Genomic DNA, 18,270 nt, shown 5'->3' with positions numbered 1-18,270 from the left:
CTTGGTACCATTTTATGTTATTAAGTTGGTTGATGTGAGTTATAACAAGTGTGAAGAGAAGCGTCCTAGGTGGAGGAGATGTCTAAATTTGAAGGAAATATTTGTTGGCTGTGAGGCAAGAATTTAAAGAAAATAAAAATGTGGGGGATTACAGCAAGGTGCCAAAGTAGGAGAGAAGAACTGGTAAAAGAAATAACAAAAAAAATGCTAAGTTAGGGCTGGCCAACACAGAAAGATAGGTTTAGAGAAAGAGCTAAGGGGTTGGTCCCTCCTTTGTAGGAGGCCATAATGCCATGGCAATCATACCTTGTTTCTCTTTCCTTTGAGAACTCTCTCCTACCTTCTTTCATTGATCACCAGGTACCACCTTATTTTGTTTTTCCACCCCCTAATTTCCAGACTGATCTTATGCATCTTTTCTCCAATAATATCCGATTTTGAAATTTCGAAAAATTCTTTTTCAATCTAATTAAACGTCAAAAGTACGTACATATTAGATCATAGGATCTAAATCCTGGAGGGAGATCAATACTAATGTTGTTATTACTTGGTAGCACGTGTACATGTACATTTGTTTAACGTTACACATTTGCAATTTCTCTCTTCTTCTATTACATGCGTTTACATGGTTGCATGCGTCGTGAGGTATATACGTTGATCTTACAAAACCCTAATGTTGTTTCGTTAAAAAATTGTTTAATTTGATAATGGTTTAGGGGTCTTCAACCATTACGACGAGCAGTTGCGGGAGAGGTGAAGTTTCCGGCCACCACAACATACATATCTTTGGGAAAGTAGTCCTTGGCCGGAGGTTGATCAAGAGACAAATAATGTCTTCTGACAATGCTCCGTCCCCAGACTCCTCATCCGCTTCACCACCTGCACCGGACTCGTCCAAATCATCACCATCTGGTCCATCTCCAAAGGAATCCCCAAAGGAGTCATCTTCAGAGCCACCACCCTCCTCGCCACCACCATCATCACCACCACCATCCTCGCCGCCGCCATCTTCACCACCACCGTCCTCGCCGCCACCATCTTCACCACCGCCTCCAAAGGACTCATCTTCACCATCATCGCCACCTCCCAAGGACTCATCTTCATCATCATCGCCACCTCCACCCAAGAAGGAGTCTCAGTCTCCACCTACACCACAGCAGGCGACCCCATCTCCACCTCATGCTAGGGAACCACCGGGAAAGGCACAGCCAGCACAGAAGACACCAGAGGCAGATACTGGAGGTGAGACTTTCAGAGCGCCTCCTCCTCCAGGGCGTTCTCGGACTTCTCCCTCTGGTGCACTCACGCCATCACGTGGTAGTAGTTCCTCATCAAAAGATAGTTCTGATGATGACAGCACATCATCATCATATAGAGGTAGGATAGTGGGAGTTGCGATTGGGGCGGCGGTAATTATAATTGTCTTGCTCGTTGTTTGTGTGGTTTGCATCAGGAAGAAGAAGAGAAAGCGTCGTGATATGCAGTACTATGGAGATCCTGCTAAAGGTACCAAACCCTAACGCTAAATAATTACTTTCCATAAAAGACTACGAGGACCTTATTCATCACCCATATGCATTAAATATCCATGCACGACATTCATTAATTTGTTTTTTTTTTCTCCTTTTTTGCGCTAGCAGCATTCATTCTCTCGCTACTGCTAGAAGTAACTCATTTTCATAACACATTAGTTGAACACATGATATGATCGTGATCTAAAAATCTGATTCTTTTAGGATTGTTTTAAAATTGTTTGATGTGTTTTAACCTCATTATTCTATAAAATTGAACCATGTTCATGTCTTTTCCTAATCAAAGAGTTTGGACATATATGGAAAACAATTGGATTAGTTGAACTACATATCGTAGAGCAGGCAATAGACTTATTGACTTGTTCATACATAAAAAATGAAAACAACTTTATATGTGTGTAGCTGGTGGTGGCTATTACAACACGCAACAACAAAATTGGCACGATATAAATAATCCACAAGGAGACCATGTGATGAGGCTAAACAACCAATCGCCTGGTAGTGGTGGTGGTGGTGGTCCTTGGCCTTCACCACCGCCTCAAATGCCGCTGACCGGTGAAGTGACCACCAATTATTCAGCAGCTCAGGGACCCCCATTACCAGCCCTCTCACCAACAATGTCACTTGGGTTCAACAAGAGCACCTTCACTTATGATGAGCTAGCGGCCGCCACTAATGGGTTTAATGAGGCCAATTTGTTGGGTCAGGGCGGTTTCGGGTATGTGCACAAAGGTGTTTTGCCCAATGGAAAAGTAGTTGCAGTGAAAAGTCTTAAGTCGGGCAGTGGGCAAGGAGAACGAGAATTCGCGGCAGAGGTGGAGATCATTAGTCGAGTCCATCATCGGCATCTTGTGTCACTGGTTGGATATTGTATTGCTGGTGAGCAGAGAATGCTTGTCTATGAATTTGTTCCCAACAAAACAATGGAATATCACTTGCACGGTGAGTTTTGTATGCATTTAACATATTCTCCTCTGTCACACGAGTATTTGATACATTGTCGATATTCTATTGATATCACAAAATGTCAACAAATGACAACACATCATTAACAATAAAAATATAGACCGATACTATCTCAAACACTCTTGTTGATCGTCTCTCTCTTAATAAAAGGTAAAAAGAGAGAGGCAGTCAACAAAGTAACCGTCAAGTTTTGTCTCAATAGTTGTGTATTGCTTGATTTTTTGAGCTATTGTTTAAATTTTGGGTTGCAGGTAAGGGTCTTCCACCTATGGATTGGCCAACTAGGCTTCGGATTGCAGTTGGGTCTGCTAAAGGGCTTGCATACCTTCACGAAGATTGTAAGAAAGTCGCAGCCGCTATATCTATTTATTTCCCCTATTTACTTATTTTTCTCTCTTTTTCACACTTAAAAATCTTATTATTACTAATTCATTGGAAATAAATTGAAACCAGGCCACCCAAAAATCATCCATCGTGATATCAAATCAGCTAACATTCTCATTGATAACAACTTCGAAGCCATGGTATAGTCCCTGAGATGTTTATAATTTGCATACCAAAATCATTCAAACATTTTAAACATCCTTTTAATCTGTTCATTTTTTTCTTTTCTTTTAGGTTGCTGATTTTGGGTTGGCTAAGCTGTCTTCTGACAATTATACCCACGTCTCAACACGAGTCATGGGAACTTTCGGGTAGTTCATATAGCTTCTGTATTACATAAGTTTTACTCCTACACTCGAGACCTAAGTTCGAATATTCATTACGACAGATAAGAAAATGAAGATAATATATACTGCAAATTTTCTTTTTTTTTTTGAGAAAAATATATACTGCAATTAAATTAAAACTGGATGAAGCAATTTTATAGATAGCTTGCAATGCAAGCAATAATATGATCTGTGAAATTCTAACTCAATCTCTTCCTAATTACTAGTGGGCTGGTCCCATTAATAACTCTAATTTTGGTTTTGCATATGAATAATGCAGATATTTAGCTCCAGAATATGCATCAAGTGGAAAATTGACAGAAAAGTCTGATGTTTTCTCATTTGGGGTCATGCTCCTGGAACTCATAACTGGAAGGAAACCAGTGGATCCTTCAAATGCAATGGACGACAGCTTGGTTGACTGGGTTAGTAATTGCTCTATTCTTTCCAAATTTGGATCATTTATTGTAAATTAAGGATATTTAGAGTATTATATATCACAAAGGTTTTACTGATTTGTGCCAAATGTGACATAAATGTACAGGCTCGACCACTTCTCACTCGTTCATTAGAGGATGGTAATTACACGGAGCTAGTAGACATCGGTTTGGACAATAATTACAACCCTCAGGAGATGGCACGCATGGTCGCCTGTGCGGCTGCAAGTATCCGTCACTCTGCTAAAAAGCGCCCAAAGATGAGTCAGGTATACATATCTAATAAAATGTTATGTTGTCATAGATATTGATGTGGGCTCGATGTTTGAAGAAAATTTCATCCTAACCGTTGTTTGAGACCTACAGTTTGATAACATAACACTTTGTGTTGTGAACAAAACAGATAGTACGGGCACTAGAAGGAGAAGTGTCGCTGGACAACCTAAATGAGGGGACAAAACCCGGGCAGAGCTCTATGTTCAACGCCGGTGGAGGAAGCTCGGACTATGATACGCAAGCGTACAATGCTGACATGAAGAAGTTCAGAAAGTTAGCCCTTTCAAGTCAGGAATTAGGGAGCAGTGACTACGGGACTTCAAGTAATGACTCCAGAGAAATGAGCACACCCAAGAAATGAGTAACTTTGAGCCCTCATCCTCTACAACAATACTGAATTAAGAGGACACAAAATTCACAGTACAGGAAAACTGTAAAAAAGAAAGCAATTGATGATGATCATATATGCACGCATGCAACGTGATTACTGTTTCTAATTTGTCATTGAACTTTGTGATAAAACTGAAAAATGTGAGATTAATTGAAGATTTGGAGTGCCATTGTGTTGAAACCGAGTTTTGTTAGCCGAGATCTTTTGCAAGCTATGAGAAAATTACGTTATAATTGAATGAATAACAAACAGGCTTTTAATAAGCCTTACACAATAACTGAATAAGAAACATGCAGCCCACGTTGAACATAAACCTAAACGTGGTAGAAGACTAAGTCTGAAGAAGAAACTGATCCCTAGATTCTAGGGCTTATTTCGCCATGCAGTTGAAACTGCTTACATACTTAACCCTAAACTTACGTAGTGGATAAAACCACTACTTCTAACATCCTCCCTTAAACTGACTGCTAAGCAATCAGTTTACATTTGATTCCAAACACACCCCCATAGACTCTCGCAGCTTCAGGAAGGCTTCAGTCTTCAATGGCTTGGTTAGTATGTCTGCTATTTGCTCCTGAGTGTTGCAATAAACCAGTTGCACAATTTCATCCTTAGTCAGCTCACGAAGGAAATGGAACCGTACATCTATGTGCTTGCTTCGACCATGCAGCACAGGATTCTTGGAGAGCTTTATTGCTGAACTATTATCACAGAAAATCGTTGTAGAGTCTTGCTGATCTTGACCTAAGTCCTTCATTATCCTTCTTAACCAGGTTGCCTGACAAGCAGATGAAGCTGCTGCAATGAATTCAGCTTCAGTTGTTGATAGTGTAACCACCGGTTGCTTCTTGGAAGACCAACACACAGCTCCTGAACCTAACATGAACAAGTATCCTGATGTACTCTTTCTATCGTCCAAGTCACCTGCATAATCACTGTCTGTATAGCCTCTGAGCTCAGCGTGTTCTCCCTTTCTGTAAAGAACTCCAAGGCCGATCGTGCCTTTTACATATCTCAAAACCCTTTTTGCTGCTGCCAAGTGCATTTCTGTTGGACCTTCCATAAACCTACTAATTAAACTTACCACAAACATAGTATCAGGCCGAGTAGCTGTGAGATACATGAGACTCCCTACGATTTGTTTGTAGTAAGTGCTGTCGACCCTCTCACCTGTCAGGTCCTTCGTTAGCTTGGTTCCTGGAACAATAGGATTATGCACTGGATTGCAATTCCCCATATTAAACCTCTCCAACACTTCCTGAGCATACTTCTTTTGACAGATGAATATTCCATCTGGTTTTTGCAATACTTCAATTCCAAGAAAGTATCTCATCTTACCAAGATCAGTCATTTCAAACTCATTCATCATCGACTGCTTAAACTTACTGAACATGCTTTCATCATTGCCAGTATAAATGAGATCATCAACATAAAGACAAACAATGAGAATGTTACCTCCTTCTCCTGCTTTGATGAACAAAGTGTGTTCATGAGGACACTTCACAAACCCTTCCTTCAAGAAATAAGCTTCTATACGACTATACCAAGCACGAGGGGCTTGTTTAAGTCCATATAAAGCTTTCCTTAATTTGTAAACTTTATGCTCCTTACCTTTCTGCACATATCCAGGTGGTTGTTCCACAAATACTTCTTCGTTGATTTCCCCATGTAAGAAAGCACTTTTTACGTCCATTTGATGAATTGTCCATTCCCTTTGAGCAGCAAGTGCAATCACAATTCGAATGGTATCTAATCTGGCCACAGGAGCAAAGACTTCAGCATAATCAATCCCATATTCTTGAGCATACCCCTTTGCCACCAACCGAGCTTTGTACTTGTCCACCTCTCCATTCTCATTTAGTTTAGTTTTGTAAACCCATTTAACTCCAATTATCTTCCCCCCTTGAGGTAGATCTGTCAATTCCCAAGTGTTGTTCTTTTCAATGGCTGCTACCTCAACATCCATAGCTTTCCTCCATTTGGCATTTCTCACAGCTTCATTGTAATGCACTGGATCACTACTTGCAAGAAGAGCCAAATGCACTGTGGCTTCCTCTTCTTCAGATAAACCCTCTCCTGTCACATAATCTCGCATCCATACAGGCGGATTTCTTGGTCTCCTTTCTTCTGAACTAGATGAACTTGCTTCTGGAACTTCATCTGATCCACTATTGTTGCTTGTATCATTGTCATTTCCATCGAATCCATCTTCAGCTCCTCCCTCACTGTCAACATCATTAGCTTCACTTGTTGTGTCTTCATCATCATCCCATTCCAAATCTGCTATGACAGCTTCATGATGATGCTCATCCCAAACCCAGCTACTGTTCTCGTCAAATCTAACATCACGACTAATTATGATCTTCTGTGAGACTGGTTCAAATAGCCGATAGGCTTTGGACCCTTCGCTAACCCCAAGTAGCACACACTTCATACTCTTATCATCCAGCTTGGTTCTCTTGTTGTCTGGAATGTGCACATATGAAATGCACCCAAAAACCCTGAAATAACTTACAGATGGTATCGTACCACTCCATGCCTCCTCTGGTGTTTTGTTTTTCACTGCAAGTGTGGGACTTCTATTGAGCACATGAACTGTCCAGTTTGTTGCTTCAGGCCAAAATGTCTTTGGCATCTTCTTCTTGGTGAGTAGGCTTCGAACCATGTTCATGATGGTTCGATTCTTACGTTCAGCTACTCCGTTTTGCTGCGGAGTGTAAGCTGCAGTTAACTGTCGTTGAATCCCCTTCTCAACACAAAACTCAACAAACTCATGAGATGTAAACTCCCCTCCCCGATCTGTGCGCAGACTTTTAATGCTTGCATCAGTCTCATTCTCAACAAGACTTTTGAAGGCTTTAAAGAATCGAAAAGCTTCTGACTTCTCTACCAGGAAATAGACCCAAGTTTTGCGAGTAAAATCATCAATAAAGGTCAGTAGATACCTCTTCTTACTGTTGGATGCAGGCGTTATTGGTCCACATATGTCTGCATGAATAAGTTGTAGACTTTGAGAAGCCCTCCAGGTACTCTTTTTTGGAAAGGGATCTCTCGGCTGCTTGCCTACCATGCAATTCTCACACACTCTTGAGAAGTCCTTTATCTGAGGCAATCCACTCACCATCTGCTTCTGTTGAAGAGTCTTTAATCCACCAAGACTTAGGTGTCCATAACGACAATGCCACAGCTGCACTAGGTCATCTGTGAGAGCATTGAAGCATGCTTGAACACTGAGTTGATGTTGAGCAACAATAATAAACATACGATTTGCAGCCATAACAGTCTCCATGATCAATCCTCTCTCAGGGTGAAAAATCTTGCATCTTCCATGTTTAATGAGAATAGCAAGACCTTTCTCCTGAAGCTGACCAATGCTTAACAGATTGTTCTTCAAAGCAGGCACATAGAAAACCCCTGTGATCACCTGAGTTATCCCACTCACTTGTAGTCTAATGTTTCCTTTCCCCAAAACTGTCATACTAGTATTGTTCCCTAGTTTCACACTTTCTCTAAAATTTTCATCAAAGTCGAAAAAGAGCTCCCTCTTACCACACATATGATTGCTGCACCCCGAGTCGAGAAACCAAATATCTTCCTTGACATCTGGAGCATCTACATACGCCATTAGCAACATTTCTTCACTAGCCTCAGCATAATTGACCTTTGCCTCCTTGTCTTTCATAGGACACTCATACTGAAAGTGCCCTAATTCATGACAACTATAGCACTCAATTGTTGACTTGTTGAAGGTTTGTCGACCTCTCCCTCTGCCTCTTCCACGAAAGGTTCCTCGACCACGTCCTCTTCCTCCAGAGTTCTCTTCATAGACCACCTTCAATGCTTGCTCCTCCACAACATGTCCGATCATCCGCTGTTCATGTACCAACAAACTGCTTTGCAGTTCATCAATTGAGAGAAGATCTAAATCTTTAGATTCCTCAATTGAACAAACCACATAATCATACTTAGGAGTCATCGATCTCAGAATCTTCTCAATAACTTCTACATCTGTCAATTTGTCACCATTGATTCTTCTCTTGTTGGCTATGGTCAGAGTTCGACCAAAGAACTCATTCACAGTCTCTCCTGTCCTCATGTGAAGCATCTCAAACTCCTTTCGAAGTGCCTGCAACTGTGCTCGCTTGACACGAGCAGTTCCTTGATACTTTTGCTTCAACGAATCCCAGATCTCCTTAGCCGTATCCTTGTTCAAGATTGTTTCCAAAACAGCTCGATCAATTGCTTGAAACAGATAATTCTTAGCCTTTAGATCTTTCAACTTTTGATCCTCAAGCACCTTCTTTTGCCCTTCCACGAGTGAGGCTCCTTCTGCTGCTGCAGTGATTCCATGCTCTACAATGCTCCAATACTCCTTTGAACGTAGAAAATTTTCCATAAGCATCGCCCAATGGTCATAATGCCCATCCAGTTTCGGAATGGATGCTTGCACGAAACCACTTCCTTCTCCTGCCATATTCTCGTATATCTTCACTCAAAAGTTACTCTCTCAAGTTTAATCAGAAACCCCAGGTTGGGGCTCTGATACCAAATGTTGAAACCGAGTTTTGTTAGCCGAGATCTTTTGCAAGCTATGAGAAAATTACGTTATAATTGAATGAATAACAAACAGGCTTTTAATAAGCCTTACACAATAACTGAATAAGAAACATGCAGCCCACGTTGAACATAAACCTAAACGTGGTAGAAGACTAAGTCTGAAGAAGAAACTGATCCCTAGATTCTAGGGCTTATTTCGCCATGCAGTTGAAACTGCTTACATACTTAACCCTAAACTTACGTAGTGGATAAAACCACTACTTCTAACACATTGATCGGCCGCGGGGCGATTTGCTTTGGTTAATTGTGTACTTTGTGGGGTAATTGAGATGACCCAGATGTTAATTAGCTTAATTAACTTTGATCTTTCTCTGATAAATGGATTTGTACTATACCCGTACAAATACGTTCCACTTGGAAGATATATTGTCTGTATTGTTATAAATTGCATTGAATGTTGGATTTTTTATTTTCAATAAAATTAGTTGTATCACGCATTATAAATCTTTTCATGTTATCATTCAGAAGAGTAGTGCACACCTCCTTGCAAATCAAAAATTAGGATCAGAAAGGGTTTAATTAATATACTTTTGATCTCTGTGTTTTAAATTTGACTAGTTCACTCTAGGCAAATTATGTTTATCCTGATCAAAATCATTTGCACTATATATATTAAGGAAATTTTCATTCTCAAAATAGAGGATCTAATGCTAATGTTTTCATCTTAATTTTAAACAAGTTAAACAAATCTACTCTCTTGCTGGCTCGTTTGATGATATTCATGCTTGGGCGTATTCTTCAAGAAGCGAATTTTGTGACCGGAGCAATTGCAGCTAAAGATCTTGTCACCCATGATTTGCTATCTGAATTAATGTTTTGCCTAAAAAAGCCTCGTTTGCCTAACAAATTGGATTGTTTAATGGAAGTTGATGTCGTGCGTTCTTCTTGTAATTTCTTGGCATTTTTCATGCTGAGCTTTGGGATTTTTCATGGTCTTAATATTGTCAAATATTAATTGTTTGGTTATCTTATGGTTAGGAGGTTCATTTCATTGGTTTAGGTAGATTTTACTCATGAGTGCAACTCCTTCATGAATGGAAGTTGGCACAGTTCTAACGTCGAGTGCGTCCCTGGCCCTTACTCATTTCCAGTAACCGATCGAGTTTCTTCGCCCCTCTCCCGTTTTTTGATTAGGGCGAGTCACTCAAGTCCCTCTTTTACAAAAATTCTGGGATTTATGCATTTTTCGGAAAACTAAAGTCAATCACAAGTTGTACTGTTCTAATGCTCACGTTAATTTTGAGAAAAATGTTATGGCTCATCCGTTAGCTGATTAAATTAATAACATGCTTCCAATTATGAATCATTCATGTGTTTATTAACTATAGAAGAATCCAAATATAAATGTTTTCGATACAAAATAAGGAATTAAACTTATGATTTTGGAGGAATTAGACTATTTGAGGGAGTTGGTATTTTGATTTATAAAGAACAAGGAATTATGAATTTTATTATTTTACCCATTCTGCCCTCGTATTATTTCTTAATTTTTTGTCCATTTACTTTGATCTAACATCTGATAGAGCATCTTAATAATCAAACTGGTTTTCATTTGACAATGGTGAATCAATAAAAGAGCTTATATGAAGGGGAACTATTACGAGTGATAATTTGGCTTCAGACGAATATTGCTTCCTCCACAAAGCCCCTTCAAACACATACCTTTTTTTTTTTATTGGAAGCCTGAGGGTTGGGTAAAGCTTAATCTTGATGAGTGTCCCAAGGAAATGGCTAATTTCATTGGCGTTGGTGCTGTCGAGGTGAGATTCTATGGGATGAAGTTTAGGGTCTTTTTATCGGGCTGTAAGTTGCGTGGAATAATGAAATTAAGAAGATTATGATCGATGAGATTCTGCATTTGCACTACAATTGATTTTAAATGCAAAAATGGATAATCACCCTATGGAAAGTTCAGTATTGAAATGTTGTGCTCTTAAGCACCAAAGTTGGTATTGTGAAATTTGACATATTTGTTGTAAAAAGAATTTGGTTGCTGATAATTTGGTTCATTTGGGTTGCTGATAATTTGGTTCATTTGAGTTGCTGATAATTTGGTTCATTTGGGTCTGTCATGCAGTTTTGAATTTTTTGGGCTTTGTCACTTCCGTAACCCCAAAAACAAGGACGGAGAAAAAACTACTGGGAAAATTACCCTTTCCTTTTGGCCGACTTTGGCTTCTATAAATCAACAGTATCTCATATCCGTTTATCGTATATTTTGCGGTGAGTTTTTATAATACTGTTTATGTTTAATTTAAAATAATTTATAACCGTACGATGTACAATAAACAGACAGAATTGACGGATTCCAGAATCTTCACAAAAAGGATCCGGATTCTTCTATAAATACCCTCGCGAAAACCTTCTACCCAGAAAAGAGGAAAAAAAACCCTTCGCTGCCGCTATCGGGACCCTTCGCTGCCGCTATCGGGCCTTCACTAGTCCGAATCCGACCCGATTGCCTCAACGGGATTCATATAGTTATGCAATCTTCACCATCTGGGTACGATTACTCTGACTGTCTCATATACTCCTAATCCAGCTCCTATCAATTCGCCATGGGAGACTTCATCAACGATGCCTTCATGCGCGGCCAAAACGCCGCCGTTCAGAGCCGACCCAAGGCCCACAACCGCCCAAATGTTGTTCAGCTCAAAATGGTTAGTCCTTAATTAGGGTTTCTTCTACTTATTCGTGCAGGTTTAAGGGTCCTTTTTTTGTATTTTTTTAAGCCTGAGTTTTTCTTTGTTCTATTTTTTTAAAATTAATTTGACGAAAATACCCTTCACTTATCTCGGTCAACAATACAATTAACATTGCTGAAATATGCCCCTTGGTATTAGGATTATGGTAAACGAGATATTTTGAGTTCGATTTTTGTTAAAAGTAAATTTAAACTGCGTTATTGCTAATTCATTATGAAGCTAAACTCATATCTCTCATCTTAGTGTGAAAATATCAATTGTTCAAATAAAAAACATTACCGACAACAAGTCACTTTATGCTACAGTTTAATGATATTTCATTTAATAAATTGCTGACAAACCAGCTTATTATTGTCAATAATATCATTTGTTAAAAAAAATATTATCAACAATAATTAACAAACGTCATTTCCTTTCCACCCCGAATATTGTAATTACCCGGAAGGACAAAATCTCACACAATTTTGGGGTCTATAAATTTTCCCTGCCGCCATCTGGCTTCGCCAGGCCGACTCCGACTCCGGCCCGACTGTCACAACCGGATTCGAATCGCCCATATATTTATGCATTCTTCACCATCTGAGTACGAGTACTCGGACTGCTCCAGATACCGTCACCCAGCTCCGATCATCGCTTCTCCATGGGAGACTTCAACAACGATGCTTTCATGCGCGGCCAAAACGCCGACGTTCAGGGCCGAACCAAGGCCCAGAACCGCCAAAATGTTCTTCAGCTCAAGATGGTTCGTCCTAGGGTTTTTATGCTCTTCATGATAACTTTTGTTAAAGCTTGACTGTTTAATTCTTGAATTTCTTGGTTAATTATGCGGTTTTCTTTGTTTTTAGAAAAAACCCTAGTTAAGTTTTGAATTTCTCTCTGTAAATTTATCTTGATTTAACAAATTTCGATGTATCTGGACAATGTGTGCGGTTATTTTGTAAATATTGTGAAGTTCTGGATGTATTTTGTAAGGGATGTTGATTTGGAGATTTTGTGTTTGCAGATTGGGCAGAGCCACCCCACTGGTCTAACAACAAACCTTTTGAAGCTGTTTGAGCCTAGACCGCCGTTGGATTTCAAACCGCCTCCGGAGAAGAAAAAGTGCCCACCTTTGACAGGTCTGTTAACAATCTTATATGGGGATTGATTGGTTTCAATTTGCTGTTAGTTTCTATGTTGTTGCTGTTAATTTTTGTACTAGTAGTTATTAATTTTGTTGTTGTGCTTTATGAAGGGGTAGCGCAATTTGTGAGTAAGTTTGCGGAGCCCGGAGATCCCGAGTATAATCCGCCTATCCAAAAGGGTGAAACTCCTGTAAGATTCTTACTTGAATTGCTTGGATGAGGACTCAGCATTATGAAATCATTGTTTGTACTGCAACATATATCTGTTTTTCTTTGTTGGATTCAGACACAAAGAAGGGCTCGAATACACCAGTTAAGACTTGAGAAGGGTGCAGCAAAGGCTGCGGAAGAGCTAGAGAAATGTAATGACTTCATTCTTTACTTGATTGTAGGGTTTGGAGTCTTGTAATTTCTGTTTTCTTGTCTTCCTAAAATATGTTTCGGTGCAGATGATCCAAATAATGATCCGAGTATTTCTGGAGATCCATACAAGACTTTGTTTGTTGCTAGACTCGTAAGTAACATTTTTTTCATATTGTATTGGATTTCCTCCTCCTATTCTTCGTAATCGTTAAGGTTGACTTGTCATTTTCCATGCATGCTTGCAGAATTACGAGACAACTGAGAGCAGAATCAAAAGGGAGTTTGATGTTTATGGTCCAATCAAGCGGGTAGGTATTTTTTGAGAAACCCCAAGGGGGTTTGGTAAGAGGTTTTTGTAGCTTTATTCTTTTATTTCCCTATACAAATTGCGGATTTTCTAATATTGAATTTGAAAAAAAAGGCTACAGTCTCAGCGTTGTCAGTATTGTTATCCTTTTTCGTTTTCTTCAAAAAAATGTCTGGGTTACATATTTACAAAGTTTATGCATGATAAACTGATTTTGAAAATTCACCTTTCAGCAAACTTGTTCGACATAATGCATTGTTTTTTTGTCATAACGATAACTGGAAATGCATTATGACGCCTTTCAAGTTTGTTCTCTCTGATTTAGTTTTATTGTTAGTGGAGTCTATGCAAATTTGTATTACTATTACAGGTGTCTCAGCAAATTTACCAGTAATGTCTTACGGGGTTGTTTATATCCTTCCATAGCTCTCTTTTGAAGTAGTTTTTATAGAGATCTTAGAATTGGGTGTTTCTAGGGTATACATTAGCATTTTTTTAGTGGGTGAACTACCAATTTAGTCCTTGAATTACCACCTAAGTGAAAATTAGTTCCCTAAATTTTTTTTTTTTCAGAAAAATCAGTCCTTGAATTATAAAAATCTGCCAATTACATCCCTAATGTTAAATTTGAAGCTACTATATTCAATTTTACGTTAATTTAAGTCACGTTACTTGCATGTGATACACATTGGAGGGTAGATTGGTAAATTTTCATAAAGAAATAATGTATGGCGTTAACTTTGGAGGGTAAATTGGACGTTAGATTCACAACCTATATGAAATGTAAAGGGCTTATAGGCAAGAAAAAGACGGTCTTACACTCTTAAAGTGTCACGTGACTTAAGTTGTTGAAAAATTGGATAAAATAGCTTTGAATATAATAGTAGGGATGAAATTAGCATTTTTTAATGAATTTAGAGACTTACTTTTCTGAAAAAATAATTCAGGAATCTAATTTTCATTGAGGTGATAGTTCATGGACTAAATCGGCACTTCGCTCTTTTTTATTTGATACAAGGGTATATATTAGCATTAAGTTTTAACATTCAAGAAGTATCCTGGTAAGCGGTGAGTATTGATCAATATCTTTGATTTCTACCAACTTGATTATAAGCATGGTGCTTGTGCACAGAAAAGCTGAGTTTATAAGCCTTTATATTAACAATTTAACACAGGTTTCACCACAAGCATTATGGTAATTTCAGATTGGTTTGCTCCATTCATAGTTCCGTTTTTGATGTAGTTAATAGTTTTATTTAAGAGATCGTGGAAATGGGTTTTCTTAGGATATATTCTTTCTAAGTCGTAACATTCAAGACTATCCTGGTAAGGTGGTAATTTGTTCGCATATGGTATCTTTGGTTCCATAATTTCTCCTATCCAACTCCAAAGATGCTTCATCCTGCATAGCAAAGCTGATTACTATAAGTTGAGCAGAGCAGTGATGCACTGTGTGCCTTTTGGCCTTTATTTCAAGCAACAAAAGGAGACCCCAACTTCTGTTCTTTTCCCTGCACTGGGTAAATCATGTCGGGAATATTACCATTTCTTTCTTCTTTGAACTTTTTAGTACGTGCATTTCCTGCTGAAACTTTTACTTCTGGCTTTAAAGGCTCTCAGAAAGGATGCATCAGCAGCAGGATTTCATGGTATTTTTAGTAGTAGTTACAACTTTTTTATTATTAAAAAAGTCTCCCTGGTAAGGGGATAGTAGTCTATCCAACTGGTAAATTGGCCACAAATGTCCCTTTTTCTGCAAATCTAGCCGGTGGTGATGCATCTTGCGATGGAAGCTGTATGATTTGAAGGTGAGCACGGCTAAAGAGGCACAGTGCCTGTCTGCCGTGCCATTTAGGATTCAATATTTGAGATTTTTTAGTATGCTGCCTTGTAAATGCTAAAAAATTCTATGCATAATTTCTGTCTTAAGCAGTCTTTGCTTAAGATCTGAATCCTCTATGTATGTGGTTTATTAATTAAATTCTCCTTTGAAATTTCAGGTCCGATTGGTCGCTGACAAAGAAACAAATAAACCTAGAGGCTTTGGATTCATTGAGTACATGCATACAAGGGACATGAAAGGTTTGTCTTAATACTGTTTGCACTAAAAATTACCATGTGATTGATCCTTTGTTTCTAATGCTAGCTATATACGTTACAGCTGCATACAAACAAGCTGATGGGAGGAAGATTGAGGGAAGAAGGGTACTTGTTGATGTTGAACGTGGAAGAACAGTTCCAAACTGGCGACCCCGCCGACTGGGTGGTGGGCTTGGAACCACCAGAGTTGGAGGTGAAGATGTCAATCAGAAATATTCTGGACGGTACTTAGTTTGATTCCAACATTTCCACACTTGAGTCATTAGAAAACTAACGTGCTTCTACACTTATTTTGTTTTATTCAATTTCAAATGTGGTCTATTTTCTTGGAAGAAATTATCTTTCCTGCTGGTGGTTTTGCATTTAAGTGTATCTCAGAAGCAGTTTTTTGGTCTTCCTAATATGTAATTCAACGTGAAATTGAACTGTTTTACAGTTTCTTTGTTGACTTCCAAGTTCTATGTGTTCTAAGCATCTTTGCTAACTATAACATTCATCATTATTTGCTTAGGGAGCAAGTACAATCCGGAGGACAATCCCAGTCTGAGGAGCCAAGGGTACGCGAGGAGCGACATGTAGACTTGTAAGATTTTGCATATTGTTGTGCACACTGTCTAAAGGTTTTGGGTGTAGTGTTTTGCAAATTGTGTGCACACTGTCTAAAGGTTTTGGATGTGGTGAAACTAACACAAAATAAATAAATAATTATAACTTGGTTCTAAGCATAAAAAACGAAAAGAAGAAATTGCATGCTGCATAATTGTTTTACTGATAGTTAATACCGAGTCCTAAAAGTTGCAACAATAGCTTGAAGTTTTTGTTCTATCCTTTGTTATGCTTTGTAGGTGTTACCAAATTTTTCTTAGATTGTTGCAATGTCAGTATTTGTTTTCTGTGTGATTGATATTGAGTGAAATGATTTTCAGGGATAGAGAAAAATCCCGTGAAAGGGGAAAAGAGAAAGAAAAGGAAAGAGAACGGGAGAAGTCCCGCGAGCGCTCTCATGAACGCTCCCATGACAAGTCTAGGGACCGTGATCATAGGGAAGACAGACACCACAGAGACCGTGATAGAAACAGGGACAGGGACAGGGATAGGGAAAGAGATCGTGGTCGTGATCGGGACCGTACTCGTGAACGAGGACGGGATCGTGGTCGCGACTATGAACATGGTCGTGATCGAGACAGAGACCGTGATCGGGAGCGTGATCGTGATCACCGCTCTAGAGACAGGGAGAGGGATGATGAAGTTGTGGACCCTGAGCATGATCGTGGCCATTCCCATGAACGTATTGAATCAAAACATGAGAGGGTCCGACATGGGGAGAGGGAACGGGGTTATGACCACACTGCCCAAGAAGACGACCAGGGTTGGTTTGAACAACCTGGACATGGCCATAGGCGCTCAGAGCCTGATGATGATGATGCTAAGCCCTACGAGCGTCGTCGTAGCCAGTATGATGAATTGGATGTCCAGCATGATGATGACCGCTACAAACAATATCCTGACCATGCTCATGACCGCTATGATCAAATGGAAGAGGATGATTACCGTTATGAACAAGCACCAGCTGAGTCCCGTGAAAGGGAGAGGGGTGGAGATGTGGAGCGTGATTATCGGAGGTCATCTAGATCACTCTCTCGGGATTACAATGAGTATTGACTGAAGTTTAAAACCTCTCAAGCTGCCGTGCTTTACTGGTTAGATTTTCATTCTGCTTGGTTTGATCAGTGCTTGGGATTGCGTCTTACACAGCAGCTGCTATCTATGTTGTGGATCTTCTTGGTTTTTTTTCTTTTCGTTTTCACTAAATCCTACGTGGTCAAATGTTTTTGGAAAGATGTCTGGAAGCTGAAGATATTGTGTGTTGGTTTGTTTTAACGTCTGAACGTTTGTGCTGCTGGAAATTGGTAGAGATTTTTCACCTCTCTTTTGTAAACCTTTTTATGAAATTTGTGAGAATTTATGGACCTTTTTGGTGGTTTTGTGTGACGGTTTAATCCATGATGTCCTTTACTGCATCTTGTTTCTCTTGAAAAATCTTGTGTATTGGGCTGGCATGACGAGGCCCAAAGGCCTGTGCCTTGCCGCTGTTATATTTGAGTTAGGTTAGTTGGTTAGAACTCGAAGGCACGGGGTCAGTGTTTTAGTCCCTTGCACTCGAGTCTGACCCCTCTTCTGTAATATGTTTTTAAATTGAGAAAAAAAATGGCAGCGCGTTGTGATTGTGATGGGACAAACTTGACTTTTACTGAGACGCGGACTGATAGTAATCAAAATCAATCACACATTGCTCTGCATTTTAACTTTTTTTACTCAATTATTAGTTTGGGAATTAAGGCGCATGAAAACACTTGTAAAATGTGATTTGGGTTGTCTGGAAGTGGCAGTGAGTGCTTACAATACAAAGCAAAGAAAAGGCCAACAACTATGAAGCAGCGATGAAGTTTCACATGGAAAGTCGCACCGCCTAATACTTGTTCATGCAGCCACAGCTGCTCCAAGAATCACAGAATTGCCACTGCATGAGCTTCGTGCTGGTACTGCCTTTGGCCTTGCCTTGTTTCGAGAATTCAAACTGCTTTTCGGAAATTTCTTGGAAGCCAATACTCTTGTTTTTATGGTACGAAAATAAAAAACGGCAACGGAAGGTTTTGTGCGCGGCAGCAGGTTGTTTAGAGAACAAGCAAACGTGACAACAAAGAAACAAATTTTACATTGTGATCTATTTGTGACAAAGAC

The 18,270-nt window shown here is 39.4% G+C and overlaps 2 protein-coding genes across 3 annotated transcripts; both read left to right on the top strand.

Annotated features, from left to right (window-relative positions):
* The first annotated feature begins 721 nt into the window (after window positions 1–721).
* Window positions 722–4,478, top strand: LOC137717794 (proline-rich receptor-like protein kinase PERK4). The gene is made up of 8 exons (XM_068457284.1): window positions 722–1,506; window positions 1,935–2,474; window positions 2,750–2,836; window positions 2,952–3,022; window positions 3,117–3,193; window positions 3,489–3,633; window positions 3,753–3,914; window positions 4,049–4,478. Exons 1-8 carry the CDS (start codon window positions 831–833, stop codon window positions 4,280–4,282), a joined length of 1,992 nt encoding a protein of 663 aa, XP_068313385.1. The 5' UTR covers window positions 722–830; the 3' UTR covers window positions 4,283–4,478.
* A 6,823-nt stretch (window positions 4,479–11,301) lies between these two features.
* LOC137737107 (U1 small nuclear ribonucleoprotein 70 kDa-like) lies at window positions 11,302–17,549 on the top strand. 2 transcript variants are annotated; one of them, XM_068476495.1, is made up of 10 exons: window positions 11,302–11,589; window positions 12,638–12,752; window positions 12,869–12,948; window positions 13,045–13,120; window positions 13,208–13,272; window positions 13,367–13,429; window positions 15,429–15,510; window positions 15,590–15,752; window positions 16,040–16,111; window positions 16,455–17,549. In XM_068476495.1, the coding sequence occupies exons 1-10, from the start codon at window positions 11,488–11,490 to the stop codon at window positions 17,188–17,190; spliced, it is 1,554 nt and encodes a 517-aa protein (XP_068332596.1). In that variant the 5' UTR covers window positions 11,302–11,487; the 3' UTR covers window positions 17,191–17,549. The 2 variants fall into 2 exon arrangements, with proteins under 2 accessions (XP_068332596.1, XP_068332588.1); XM_068476487.1 differs by lacking the exon at window positions 11,302–11,589 and adding an exon at window positions 12,029–12,376.
* Window positions 17,550–18,270: the final 721 nt, after the last annotated feature.

Source organism: Pyrus communis, chromosome 1 (assembly GCF_963583255.1).
Source record: "Pyrus communis chromosome 1, drPyrComm1.1, whole genome shotgun sequence".
NCBI classification, from domain to species: domain Eukaryota; kingdom Viridiplantae; phylum Streptophyta; class Magnoliopsida; order Rosales; family Rosaceae; genus Pyrus; species Pyrus communis.
The sequence above is the reverse complement of the archived record's forward strand: the minus strand, read 5'-3'. Positions and strand labels throughout refer to the sequence as shown.